The following is a 13,181-nucleotide window of genomic DNA, read 5'->3' on the forward strand; positions in this document are numbered from 1 at the left end:
AAGAGTAGACTTTTATAATAAATTATAATAACTGTATCACTAATTTTAGTAGGAAGTTCAAATAGCAAATTGAATGTGTTCCATATTAGCAGTGATCGGAAAAACACCTAGTTAGAGCCTGCTCAGGACTGCACACCTTAAGTTGGGTATTAGCTGGAAGCCTGCCTTTCTTCTGGTGCCACATACTCTTTCCTTTCAGATCTAACAAACAGCCATTTGGTTGTTTATTAGATCCCATCAAAATGTATTTCCAGTATTATGGTTTCTGTTCTTCCTGTCCTGTATTCCTTCTCTGATTCCTGCCTCTCTTGATGTATCTATCTTTTCTATTGGTCTATCTACCTATAATTTATATTTATCTATCCATTTACTATCTATATCACTTTCTTCTATTATTCCATCATTTATCATCTATCTCTTTCATGTCTCTATTGATTGACCAATCTATCTCTGTATCTCTTATCAATCTTTTATCTGTATCTGTCTTTTATCTATCGATCTATTGATCTATCTATAACTTCTATATATCTGTCATCTATTAATTACTTTCATATCTATCCATTTATCTATCATCTATCTATAATCTATCATCTACCTAACTCCCCATTCCTTTTCCTTGCTCTCTTTGCCACTCAGGTTTCTAGTTTAATTTCATGACATCTCTTACTCTCTTTCTCCTTGATTCCAATATTGGTCATGGAAGAAAGCATTTCTTCTTTCAGGAGAAAAGGACCCTATGCTCTATAAAAAGAAATTCATAGAATCATAATATATAGCTGTATCAGTCATAAACCGATCATATCTAGTTGGTATGGTGTCAATCACCACGACAGAGGTGTTCTTTAAGAAATAAAGCTTCAAGGCTTTGCAAAGTTAAATGTAGAGGGAAACTTTCTAGCCTCAGGAGATCTTTTTAATATGTTAATAGGGATAATTAAATAAAATCTGCATACATTACTCTAAAAGTATTTATTTCAGAGTGTTTGGGTGTCCTCAAAGTATATTAAAAGAAATATTAAAAGAATTAACATATGAGATATATTTAAAAAGAATTAAAAAAAGAATTAATGAACAATTCTTTTGCTTATATTATTTTTGGGTCCTTCTAAGCACTGTAAAAACAAATATTTGACAGACATCTGACTTAAAGCGTAATATGGGTTAATTTCACTTTTAGTGCTGATAATCAGTATCCCTGGAGTGTTAGCAGTTTTGAATTCTTTACGATTCCGTCACTGAGGGTCTTCAAAGGTATACAAGCGTCTGTAGATAATATACCATGATCCGTAGTCACACTGGAACTGGATACTCACGCCCTGAAGTCACGGGAAGTCCCCGCGAGGCTAAATAAGGATCTCTGCTCTGTTTAGGTCATCAAGCTGGCGTTCGAGGAGTTCGAGCTGGAGCGGGGCTATGACACGCTCACGGTGGGCGACGCTGGCAAAGTGGGCGATGCCCGGACGGTCTTGTACGTGTAAGTACGGGCGCAGCGTCTCGTCCCCTCGGGCGTGCGGCCGTGTGCCAGCCCGGATGGGTACTTGCCGAGCCAGTGGGGCCCAAGTCTGATGTCACATGAGAACTAATTCAGGATTACGTTTCCTCTGTTTCGATTTTTTTCCCCCTCAAATTATTAAAAACTATGGCAAACATCAGAATATACAGAAGAGTGGTAGTTTCTCGACCGGCCCCTCCTTCTTGGCATTCTCTTTCTCCTTCCCTGTGGCATCACCTTCTCAGTGTTCCTGGAAGTCCAAGTACTGTCTAGAGTAACACCGTGGGTCTTACAAAAGCCCTCGCAGTCTGAGAGCTCGTGCTGCAAGTACGGAGGTCGGGGGGCAATAGCACTGGGGGAACTGACTGTCTGTGGCACTCGGCATGCAGGGTCCAGAAAAATACAATCACAGCCCTGATACGAAAATTAGCCCACGAATGCCTGCCCTGCCACTTGCGAGGGGAGTCAGTCTGCCCTGCAGTGCTGTACCCCGACGTCTTTCCCTGCTCTCCCATGTTGCGCCCTGAGGACACTTCTGTCCCTTTCAGGAGACCCATGCTATCCAAATTGAGAACATGATCTGGGAGAATCCGCACGGAGGGAAACGTCTTTGTGGCTTTTCCTCCAGCGTTAGCTGCTTAATCGATGGCTTCACGTAGCAGCTCCTACCACTACCAAGCTAGAAGCCTCTTTCTTTAATGGAGGTTATTCTGCCATTTTCCATCTTTTTCTTTCTTTTTTTTTTGGTTTACTTGTACAGTGCTCAGGCTTGCTTTTTGTTTGTGGGGGATCTTGCCCCTGATACTGTGTAGGATTGCAGGGTTCTTATCTCACAGAGTCGAGGAATGAATCTCACGGACACAGAAGGGTGAAGTGAAGTGCAAGTTTATTGAGTGAAGGTGATAACAGAAAAGAAAGAAAAAGCTCTGGAGAGTGAGAGGGGTCCCAAATGGGTGGCCACCGCAGGCTTTTATGGTCAGTCTTTTATGGAAAACTGACCAAAGAGCTTCCCAGATATCTCATCTATAACATTTAAGACAAACAAGGTGGATTTGTAACTATCATGTAAATATCTTGTCTATACTTAGGACAGACAAGGTGGATTGTTATGTTCCCTTCTCTTTGGTTAATATCTTGTCTGTAACATTTCTCCACACCTGGGATTTCTGTGAGCCTGGCCACATAGCCCCCTGTGTGAGCCCACGCAGGGGAGTCAGAGGTCTCCTAACTCTCCCTGCCTTTACCTTAACCCTTTTCTTATTCAATACCTTCAACTTATTATTCTGCTAGAGAAAAACAGTACTGGCTATTATACTCACTCATTCTATATTTACCAGTTCCTTATGAGGTAATTCACATTTTTAAAAAGTGCTGTAGATGAACATGCTGTCCGTGCCTTTAACAATGAATGGGCCCATATTCTGAATACATTGGTAATGTACCTTTGTCATTTATTATATATTGGACATCTTTCCCTACCAGTACATGACTCTATCTCATCTTCTTATGGGTCAGTTACACTAATAATAATAATTAAAATCATGCTACTGGCCGGAGATTTATGATAATAATTATAATAATAGCATTAGTAATATCATAGCTAATATTCACTGAATATCTCCTATATCATGTGCTGGGCTAAATGCCTAATACATATTATCTTATTTAGTCCTTACCTTAATCCTGTAAATTAGGGATTAATAGTATCCTCATATTATAAATGACAAGACTAAGACGTAGGTAGATTAAAGGATTTACCCCCAGGGCGCCTGGGTGGCTCAGTCCTTAAGCGTCTGCCTTCAGCTCAGGTCATGATCCCAGGGTCCTGGGATCAAGTCCCGCGTCCGGCTCCCTGCTCTGCAGGGAGCCTCCTTCTCCCTCTCCCTCTGCCTACTTGTGCTCTCCCTCTGTCAAATAAATAAATAAAATCTTTAAAAAAAATTAAAAAAAAATAAAGGATTTACCCCAACTTAAAAACCTATGATACGTTGATATGTATATACTGGTATACACTGGATATATGTAGATACTTAAATCCAGTTATTGTTCTCGTGTCTGCTTCTTATTGTTGCATATGGATACGGCATGTTTCTTAAGGGATTCTCATTGATGGTCTTCTGCCTTCCCCCGCCTACCTCATCCTTTGCATTTATAAGCAGCCATGCAGTAAACAACTCTGTACAAATACCCCGCCACACTTGTTTCGTATGCCTCCAGGGAAATTTGCAGCAGGTGAATTTTAGGGGTAAATGGTAACTTCATTTACATTGTTATCTTTCCCCAAAATTTCCCCTAAAAATTTCTTGGTAGAAACTTTTCTGTTCCTCTGCCACATTATATGAAGGTCCCTATTCCCCCACCCTCACCAAATAGTTACTCTTTTTTTGCCAAATCATTAGATGGGAATTGCCTCTATTTATAAGAATATCTTTCCTGCAGGGTGGAGCCCTGACATCTGTGTTGTTTGTAAGCTGCGACGCTGATTGCACGCTCACGGCCTGCTGTTGGTGTGCGGGAGTATTTGTCAGCACTGACAGAGTGCATAGGAATGGGGCCAGAAGGCCAAAGATGGAGTTTCTGGTTCTAGCTTTGCTCTTAACCACCTCTCCTACCCTGAGGGAAGTCACTTTACCTCTCTGTACCTCTGTTTTCATGCCTATAAAATATGTATAATAAACTTTTCCTGCCTGTGGCAAGGAGCAAAATGAACTACTGCATGTTAAAGTGTTGCAGAGTTAAGAAATGTAACCCACAAGTGAACTGGCTTTATTATTACCATAACAGCTAATTTAAGAAAGGTGTCACTAAAGCAAATGAGAGAAAATTTTAAATAAACGCAAAATATAAAATATAAATGGAGCAAAGTAATGCCATATAAAATCCCTTAGGTCACTATTAAAGATCTAAAATCAGACACCCATTTTTTAAATGCTTTTTGTTGTTAAGAGAACAAAAGCAAACTATGTATTACATTGACATAAGTGTCATTAGAACTTCCTCTCCATAGCTCAAATCTATAAATGAAAAACTAAATAGCCAACTGTATCAAACTGAGATGCCCTTTGGGAGACATAATGTTACAAAGATCAGTTGGGCATCTAATCAGCTGCAGAGAGAAAAGAGAAGCCACTGATACATTTTCTTAGTATACAAAATTACAGAGAAAGAAAGAAACCAGTCGGAGAATCACAGCTGGGTCTTCAAATAAACAGGTACTTTTATAGAATACATCAACAAATATTTTTGAGTACTTATATGCTAAACTTTATTCTCAGCACGGAGTTGAAAATCTAATTGGAGAGATGGCAGATACATGGGGCTAGTTATATACCAGACAGAGTATAAAATCACTGGATCTCATGATGCAGATTTCAAATAAAATATGAGCTAAAAATCTTCTTTATGGAAGACTAGTATTTACTACCTCAGGCTCACTATGTTATCATAGGTTCCTCCTTTTGGGGCTGGGGGGGATGGAATTCTAGGCTTGGATTTTCAGGAAGAATCTAGAGAGTGAGCTACCTAGCCAACTCATCCTAAATGTGGTTTTCAATTTTTGAATTTTTGTAAGTGGTGTTTTAGTTTCTTAACATTCTCGGCACAAAAAGAGAACAACTGAATTTAGGAGACCCTTTTATTAGTCTAATCTTCCCAAGAGATGAATGAATTTACTCAGGTTATTTTTACAGAGGGACAAGCTTAAAATTAAATAAGTTACTTAACAAATCTCTGTTGAGATCCATCCAAGAATATATATTGATAATTGTCTTGAATTTAATTTGCAGAAGAATTGCATCTGGAATTCCCTCTGGCCTTTTGTTATTAGCAATTGGTGGCTGGGAGATTGCCTTAATTTCAGGTTATAGGTTTTAAATGTCTGTGCCTCTAAGGGGATGAATAGCCAACCTCAGGGAAGTCTGAGAGTATTACTGCCTCTGTCCTGCTAGATTTGTGGATTAACTGCAAAGGATACTAGTTGTTACTAATGGTCAGTTATCTATTATTTCTGAAACTGCTTCTTGTTTCTAGAAGCCTCCCAAGCCCTTGTAAACTGTGGCCACATCCCCCCCCCCCCCCGCTGTTGTCGGCAAATCCTGAGCCGAAGGGCATCATTCTCTTTTTATTAAAAGACTGTGGAACAGCCACATAACAGCAAACACTAAAAACTGATGTTTCCCTGTTTATATATCTTTGATATCATCAGACGAGCCAATCAATATATCTCTTAGTGCTTTGGGGAAAAGCTTGAGCAGTTTATGTTAGGAAACAGTACATAAAGATAGCTACTTAAAGGCTTTCTCGATAAAAACCCATGTTTTCGCGATTAGAAATCGAGTACGCTCCTTAGGTTCTTGGAAGTCTGGAGTCACATGATCACAAGCGTCTTTCTTCCTATTCTCATCCTCCTAATGGCATTGCCTGTGCGCGTGGATACATCTGGTAGCGCAGATCGGACTCATGCTACACCACCGTTCTTCACTCAGACTTTATCCACGGTAGCTTTCCTGTCTCTGCCTCTTTAGCTGGGAGGCTTCTTCCTCGATTCTTTGAAGAAATATTTATTGCAATTCAGACATTATAGCAGGATTTGGGGGGGAGAGGGGCGTCAGGGGAATGGCCAGCCGGTGGAGAAGGCAGAGGCTGCCCAGCCTTTGTTAGATCCCTGGAGAGGACGAGCAGAGCAGGACACTCTCCGTGCGCTACGGTGTCCAGATTCTCTATTCCAACAACCCTATCAGTGGGGAAATAAATAGACTGCTGAACATCAGCATTTTAGGTTTGGGATACCAGCTGTTTCAGAGGTGTCTGGGAGGGCAAGCTCACCCAGGACCTTGGGGCCCCATGGGAAGTTCTTTGGAGGCAACCTTCTTATAGGGGAGAAGCCAAAAGTCCCAAGGGAAGCAAAGCTCACCTGCGGTGCCTGCTGGAGATGGAGTGGGGTGAATGCCATCTGATTTGGGGCCGTGACAACCTGAGCCACTTTCCAAATGTTCTGTGCATTTTGTCACCAGTGTTGACTCACTGTGGCTGCTGTTCTCTAAGAAGCCAAGAAATACCCGTCTTTCTTTACATGCTCTTAACCCGAAGAGAAAGGGATCTCTTTTCCGTGAATCATCAGTCAAAAGCATTTCAAGTTTGTATTGTGTGTTTTTGACATTAAATTAACTCAAAGGCTAAGTTATTCTCTCTCGGGGGGTGTAAGAGCATTTAAAACAATAAGGGACATCCATTTACAGTGCAACAAGCCTGCCTGTCTTATGCCTTTCAGCCTCAAAGGATTGTTGTATGTGTAAAAAGGAATGGTTAATAAAAAATTACTTTAAAAACATTGGAAGTACAATGCAACAAGAAAATATTATATTACTATAGTTATTATTTCTGCTTTAATATAGTGAAACATGCAGGGTTTGACGGTGTCCTGAGTCATCTTTGGAAATGGAAGATACTAGAGAGGAGGAAGGGAGGGGGATTGAACTGTCATTTACTGAATCTGCACCTGCATTGTCTCATGGCAATGTTGTGATAAAGGTATTATTTCCACTTGCTAGATGGAAACATGGAGAGCTTTAATTTATGGTCATGAAGGCAGGAGATTGCTCAATGGATATCTGAACCTAAGATGCTGATACAAAGTGACTCTTATTCACTTTTTCATCCATAACCAAACATCACAACCAGGATACTGACACTGATAAAACTCATCAATCTTAGACTTTCCTGGTTTTACTTCTATTCATGTGTGTGTGTTAAATTCTAAATTCGGTTCATGTATCCACCACCAGTCAAGACACATATAGTCCCCATCTTACAAATCTCACTGGTGTTGCCTTTTGTCATCACCTCTGTCTCCCTCTCCCGCACTCCTCCCTGATGCTGAAAGCCACTCTGAACTCCATCTGTAAAATAGTATCATTGCAAGAATGTTATATACATTGAATCACAGAGTATAACCTTTTGTGATGGTCTTTTTTCACTCAGCAACATTCCCTGAATATTGAAAATTGAGGAATAGTTCTGTCCTTTTCATGACTGACTCAAATTTCATGATATGGATGTGCCACTGTGAGTTTAACATCTACCACTGCAGAGCATCTACCGTTGTTTCCAAATTGACTATCATGTCTGCACAGGTTTTAGTGTGAGCATGAGTTTTGTTTTGTCTTGGATAGATCACTCGCATGGTATTGCTGCCCTGTACGTTAGTTGCATGTTTTGTTTTATAAGAAACTTCCAAATGATATTGAGCATCTTTTTCTTGCCTTTTTTTTTTTTTTTTTTGCCATCTGTACATTCTCTTTGGTAAATTGTCCATATGTCTTTTTATTATTTTCTGATTGGATTATTTAACATTATTTTTTAAGAGTTCTTTGTAGGTTCTTAGGGTGCCTGAGTGGCTCAGTTAGATAAGTGTCAGACTCTTGGTTTTGGCTTGTGTCATGATCTCATGGTTGTGAGATCGAGCTCTGCATCAGGCTCTGTGCTTAGCAGGGAGCCTACTTGGGATTCTCTCTCCCTCTGTCCCTCCCCTCCCCACTGAAACTCTCTGGAAAGAAAAGAAAGAAAGAAAGAAAAAAAGAAAAGAAAAAGAAAGAAAGAAAGGAAAGAAAGAAAGAAAAGAAAGAAAAAAGAAAGAAAAAGAAAAAGAAGAAAAGAAAGAAAGTTCTTTGTATATTCTAGATAATAGTCCTTTATAGATTATGTGGTTTGCGATTATTTCCCCACAGTCTGTTACATGTCTTTATATCTTATTCATATAAGTCTTTACAGGGCAAACATTTTTTAATTTTGATGTGTTCTAATTTATGAACTTTTCATAACTTGTGCCTTTGGTATCAAGTTTAAGGAGTCTGCTTTTCTTAGGTATTAGTACTTTTAGCTGTTTTAGTGCCTATGCCATTCTATATAAATTTTAGAATAACCTTGTATATATCTATAAAGTTGTTGGTGGGATTGTGATAGGAATTGCCTTACACCTGTTGAACAGTTGGGAGAGGATTGAGTCTTCCATTTCATAAATATAATATTTGCTGCCATTTATCAAATGTTTTTTATGTGTCATTTGATGTGAATATAAAATTTGTTAGCTAGTTCATACTGTGGATTACATTACTTGACTTTTGAATACTGCCAGTCTTGCATGCCTGGAATCAATTCCACTTTAGTGGAGTGCAGGGAATGGCCAGCAATCCCTGCACTGGCAGATGAAAGATGACTCCAAACTTTGCTGTGAAAGAGAGGAGAAGGCAAGGGGGTCAACGTTCAGAGACCAAGACCCTTTGCTCTTTTTTGCTCCCACTTTTATTAGTCCTTCAGGATAATCACAAATCCTTATCACTGTTTCTCAAGCACGTGATGTGTGACAAGGGGTCTTACTGACACTGGGAGAATCTGTTTACGAGAAAGTTACAATATGCTAATCTCCGTGTTCTGCAAGTTCTGCTAAACAGTGTAAGGGACAATGCATACATCTCTAGATCACAGAGCGGCTGTTTGGGCAAAGAAGGCTTTGGGGAAGGCAACTCCCTGTGGCATTGCAACGGCAGAGTGGTCACGCAGGCCTCGGCATTCCGAAGGCCTACGCCTTTCTCTGAAACCTTCCATTGCCCCCAGTGGCCTCCATGTTACATTTTAGCAAGCCAGGTATTATGGCTGATTTCATGCTCTACATTAACCCCAACAGTGGAGAATAATTCTTGTTGCACATTATTGGATGAAGTTTTCTAGTATTTTACTGAGGATATGTGTGTCTGTGTCGATAAGACATATTGGTCTGTGGCCTCTTCCTCCTTCTTTCCTGCTTTCCTTTCTTTCCCTTCCCTTTCCCCTCCCTTTCTTCCTCCCTTCCTTCCTTCTTTCCTGCTTTCCTTTCTTTCCCTTCCCTTTCCCCTCCCTTTCTTCCTCCCTTCCTTCCTTCTTTCCATTCACTTTCTCCAGTTTTAACATCAGATTAACACTGGTCTCATTTAATGACTTGAGAAGTATTCCTACCTCTGTTATTTTCCAGAAGAGTTAAAACTTAGTGCTAATTCTTCTATAAAAGATTGGTAGAATTATCTAGTGAAACTATCTAGGTCTGAAAATTTCTTTTGAGGGAGCTTTTTAATTACAACATCAATTTCTGTAATGGTTATAGGACTATTTGGATTGTCTATTTCATCTTGGTTGAATTTTGATAGTCTGTGGTTTTCAGGGAATTGTTTCATTTTTAATAACCTGTCAAATTTCTGAGTCTAAAGTTGTTCATAATGTTTCTTTATTATCTTCTTAATGACTGCTGAATCTGTAGTAATATCTACTATTTTGTTCCTAATATTGGTAATGTGTGTCTTCTCTCTCTCTCTCTCCCAATCTTCTAAGAAGCTTATCAATTACATTGATTTTTAAAGAAATAGCTTTTGTTTCTTTTATTTCTATTTTTTCTCTATTTGCAATTTTATTGACTTCTGATACTTGTCATACTTTTCTCCAGCTCCTTTGGGCTTATTTTGCTTTGCTTTTTGTAGTTTATTGATGTTGGAACATAGGTAATTATTTAATTCCTTTTCTCCTATGTTATGTAGTTATTTTAGTACTATAAATTGTCCTGTTGGCACTCTTTTAGCTGTATCCCAGATATATATATTTTTTAATATGTTTTGTTCTCATTTTGATTCTGTTCTTTGTTTCACTTGAAACTTTCTCTTTGGATCATGGATATGTGTTGTTTAATTTTCATGTGTTTAGAGATTTTCCTGTTGCCTTTTTGTTAAGAAATTCTAGTTCAATTCTATTGTGGTTAGAGAACACATTCAGTATTATTTCAATGTCTTCAAATGTGTTGAGGTCCATTGTCTGACCCTGAATGTGGTCTTCCTTGGTGAATGTTCCACAGGAGCTTATAAAGCATGTGTGTTCGGCTGCTGTTGGGTGCAGTGTTCTGCATGTCAGTTAGATCCTGTTGGTTAATTGTATTATTCAGATCTTCTATAACCTTGCTGATTTTCTTTCTAGGTGGTATACTGGGCTGTTAAAGTCCTCAACTATACTGTGGATTTGTTATTTCTTCTCTCAACTCTATCAGTTTTGTTTCGTGGATTTTGAAGGTCTGATTTTTGTTGTCTGCACATTTAGAATTTATGTGTCTTCCTGGTGGGTCAACAATTTTATCATTGCATAATGTCTCACTTTATTTCTAGAATTTTTTGTTTGGTTTATTATTTTTATTTAATTTAATTTATTTTATTTTATTTTAGAGAGAGAGCACCATGAGCTGGTGGGGGAGGGGCAGAATCTTAAGCAGGTTCCACATTCAGTGCAAAGTCCAACTTGGGGCTTGATCTCATGACCCTGAGATCAATCATGACCTGAGCCAAAATCAAGAATCAGACTCAACTGAGCCACCAAGGTACCCCAAGAATTTTTTTGTTGTTGTTGTTCTCAAGTCTAACTTTATCATATATTAATGTGGCTACTCTTGCTTCTTTGTTATCAATATTTGCATGGTATACTTCTTCTACTTTCAACCTACCTATGTCCTTTACTTTGAAGTGGGCTTTTTCTGAACAGCATGGATTTGGGTCATGATTTTATCCACTCTGCCTCACTGTGTCTTTTAATGAATTCTACCATTTATATTTAAGGTTATTACTGATATGTTATTGTTTGCATATGCCATTTTATTATGTTTTTTACTAGTTTCCTCTGGTTCTGGTTCTGCTTTCTTCTTTCTTTCTTTCTTCCCTTCCCTTCTTCTTTCTTTCCTTCCTCCCTCCCTTCCTTCCTTCCTTCCTTCCTTTCTTCTTTCCTTCCTTCCATCCTGTGAGTTACTTCAACATTTTTTTAAGGATTCCATAATTCTCAAAATCGTTGCTCTAGGTATTACAATATACATTTGTGATATATAACAGTCTACAGATGCATGAGTTTCCTATTACTGCTGTAGCAAATTATGGCAAACTTGATGAGCTAAAACAGAAATTTATATTCTTATAATTCTGGAGCCCAGAAATGCAAAAATCAGTTTCACTCTACCAAAATCAAGGTGCCAGTAGAACCATACTCCCTCCGAGGCTCTGGGGGAAAATCTGTTCCTATATTCTTCCAGCTTTTGATAACTGCTAGCATTTCTTGGCCTGTGATCCCATCACTTCTCTCTCTGCCTCCAAGCTCACACTGCTTTCTTCTCTTCTGTCTGAAATCTCCTCCTGACTCCCTCTTACTAGGACACCTGTGAAGGCCTGTAGTGCTCACCTTGGTAATCCAGAACCATCCACCCACCTTGGGATGCTTAACTTAAAACACATTTGTGGAAATGATTGCGGTATAAAATAACATGCATGGGTGCCATGGATTAAGACATGCACATTAACATGGCCATCATTTATCCTATTGCAATGATATTAACGTTTACCACTTTGCCATATAACCTCACTTCCATTTAGACCCCTTTAGCTTTCCAACTTTTAAATATCATTATCTTGAGTTCAGAGCGTGTTATAATTTTTATTTCAAACATTAAATATGATTTATGGAACTCACTATGAAAGAATAGTATACTTTATATTCCCATACTTTCTTCCCTGTCCTGTGTTCCTTCTTTCTTCTTGATGTTTCAGGTTCCTCCTGTTTCCATTTCTTTTCTTTTTGAAGAACTTCATGTAGCCAGTCACTAAGGTTGGGTCTACTAGCAGCAAATTCTTTGTCTGACATTTTAAAAAATTCCCTTTATTTCTGAAGAATACAGTCACTGGATATAGAATTTATGGTTGACAATTCTTTTGTTTTTTTTTTTCTTCAAAACTTGAAAAATGTGACACTTCCTTGTGACCACCAGTGGTCAGGAGATCCACTGACATTCAAATGGGTAAATTTGAGTAAATAATGAGTCTTTTCTCTTTGGCTATTTTCCAGATTTTGTTCTTTGTCTCTAGTTTTCAAACATTTAATTAGATGTGTCTCGGCATGGTTTTGTTTTGGATTTATCCTGTTTGAGGGTCACTGAGTTTCTTAGAACTGTAGGTTTATGTGTTTCGAATACCCTTCATTCCATGGTCTTTCTCTCCTTCTTCTGGGACAGAGATGATACAAAGGTTGGCTCTTTTGTTTCTGTCCCCCAGGTCCTGGAGGTTTTGTTCACTTTTTTCAGTCTATATTTCTCTGTTGTTCAGTGTAGGGGAATTCTATTCATGTGCTCTCAAATTCACTGATATCATTACACATCTCTACCATCAGTCTTCTAGCAATTTTTATCTTAATTTATGTTGTATTTTTTAGTCCTATAATTTCCATCTGGTTCATTCTTTATAACTTACATTTCTTCCCTGGTATATTTTTCATCTGCATGCAGAGCATTTGTAAATGACTATTGAAGCATTTAATGATGGCTGTTTTAAAACCCTTGTCAGATGATTGCAACACCTGCTTCATTTCAGGTGTTGTCATTTGGTTGTCTTTTCTCATTCAAATTTTGATTTCTTAGCGCTTAGTAGGCTAATTGTATGCTGGCTATTTTATCTATCATGCTAGAACACACTGATACCATATAAATCCCCCATTATAGCAGCCAGTGACCCTGGGTAGGCTGAGCATATAGGTCTGTGCCAATTTTGTGGGTTTGGGTTCCAATGACAGGTCAATTAACACAGACATTAAGGTGTTATCTTGGTCAGCTTGGTTGATCTGTTGCCACTGGATCTGTACTAATCCTTAC

The 13,181-nt window shown here is 38.7% G+C and overlaps 1 protein-coding gene across 2 annotated transcripts in view; it reads left to right on the forward strand.

The window, feature by feature from the left end:
• CSMD1 (CUB and Sushi multiple domains 1) overlaps positions 1-13,181 on the forward strand; it is a 2,006,418-nt gene that overhangs the window by 1,522,939 nt on the left and 470,298 nt on the right. For both annotated transcript variants that reach the window (XM_032413252.1, XM_032413253.1), the window contains exon 11: positions 1,371-1,474. In XM_032413252.1, coding sequence (XP_032269143.1) covers positions 1,371-1,474 — 104 coding nt within the window. The remainder of the gene's footprint in view (positions 1-1,370; positions 1,475-13,181) is intronic.

Source organism: Phoca vitulina, unplaced genomic scaffold (genome assembly GCF_004348235.1).
Source record: "Phoca vitulina isolate PV1807 unplaced genomic scaffold, GSC_HSeal_1.0 scaffold15, whole genome shotgun sequence".
Classification (NCBI taxonomy): domain Eukaryota; kingdom Metazoa; phylum Chordata; class Mammalia; order Carnivora; family Phocidae; genus Phoca; species Phoca vitulina.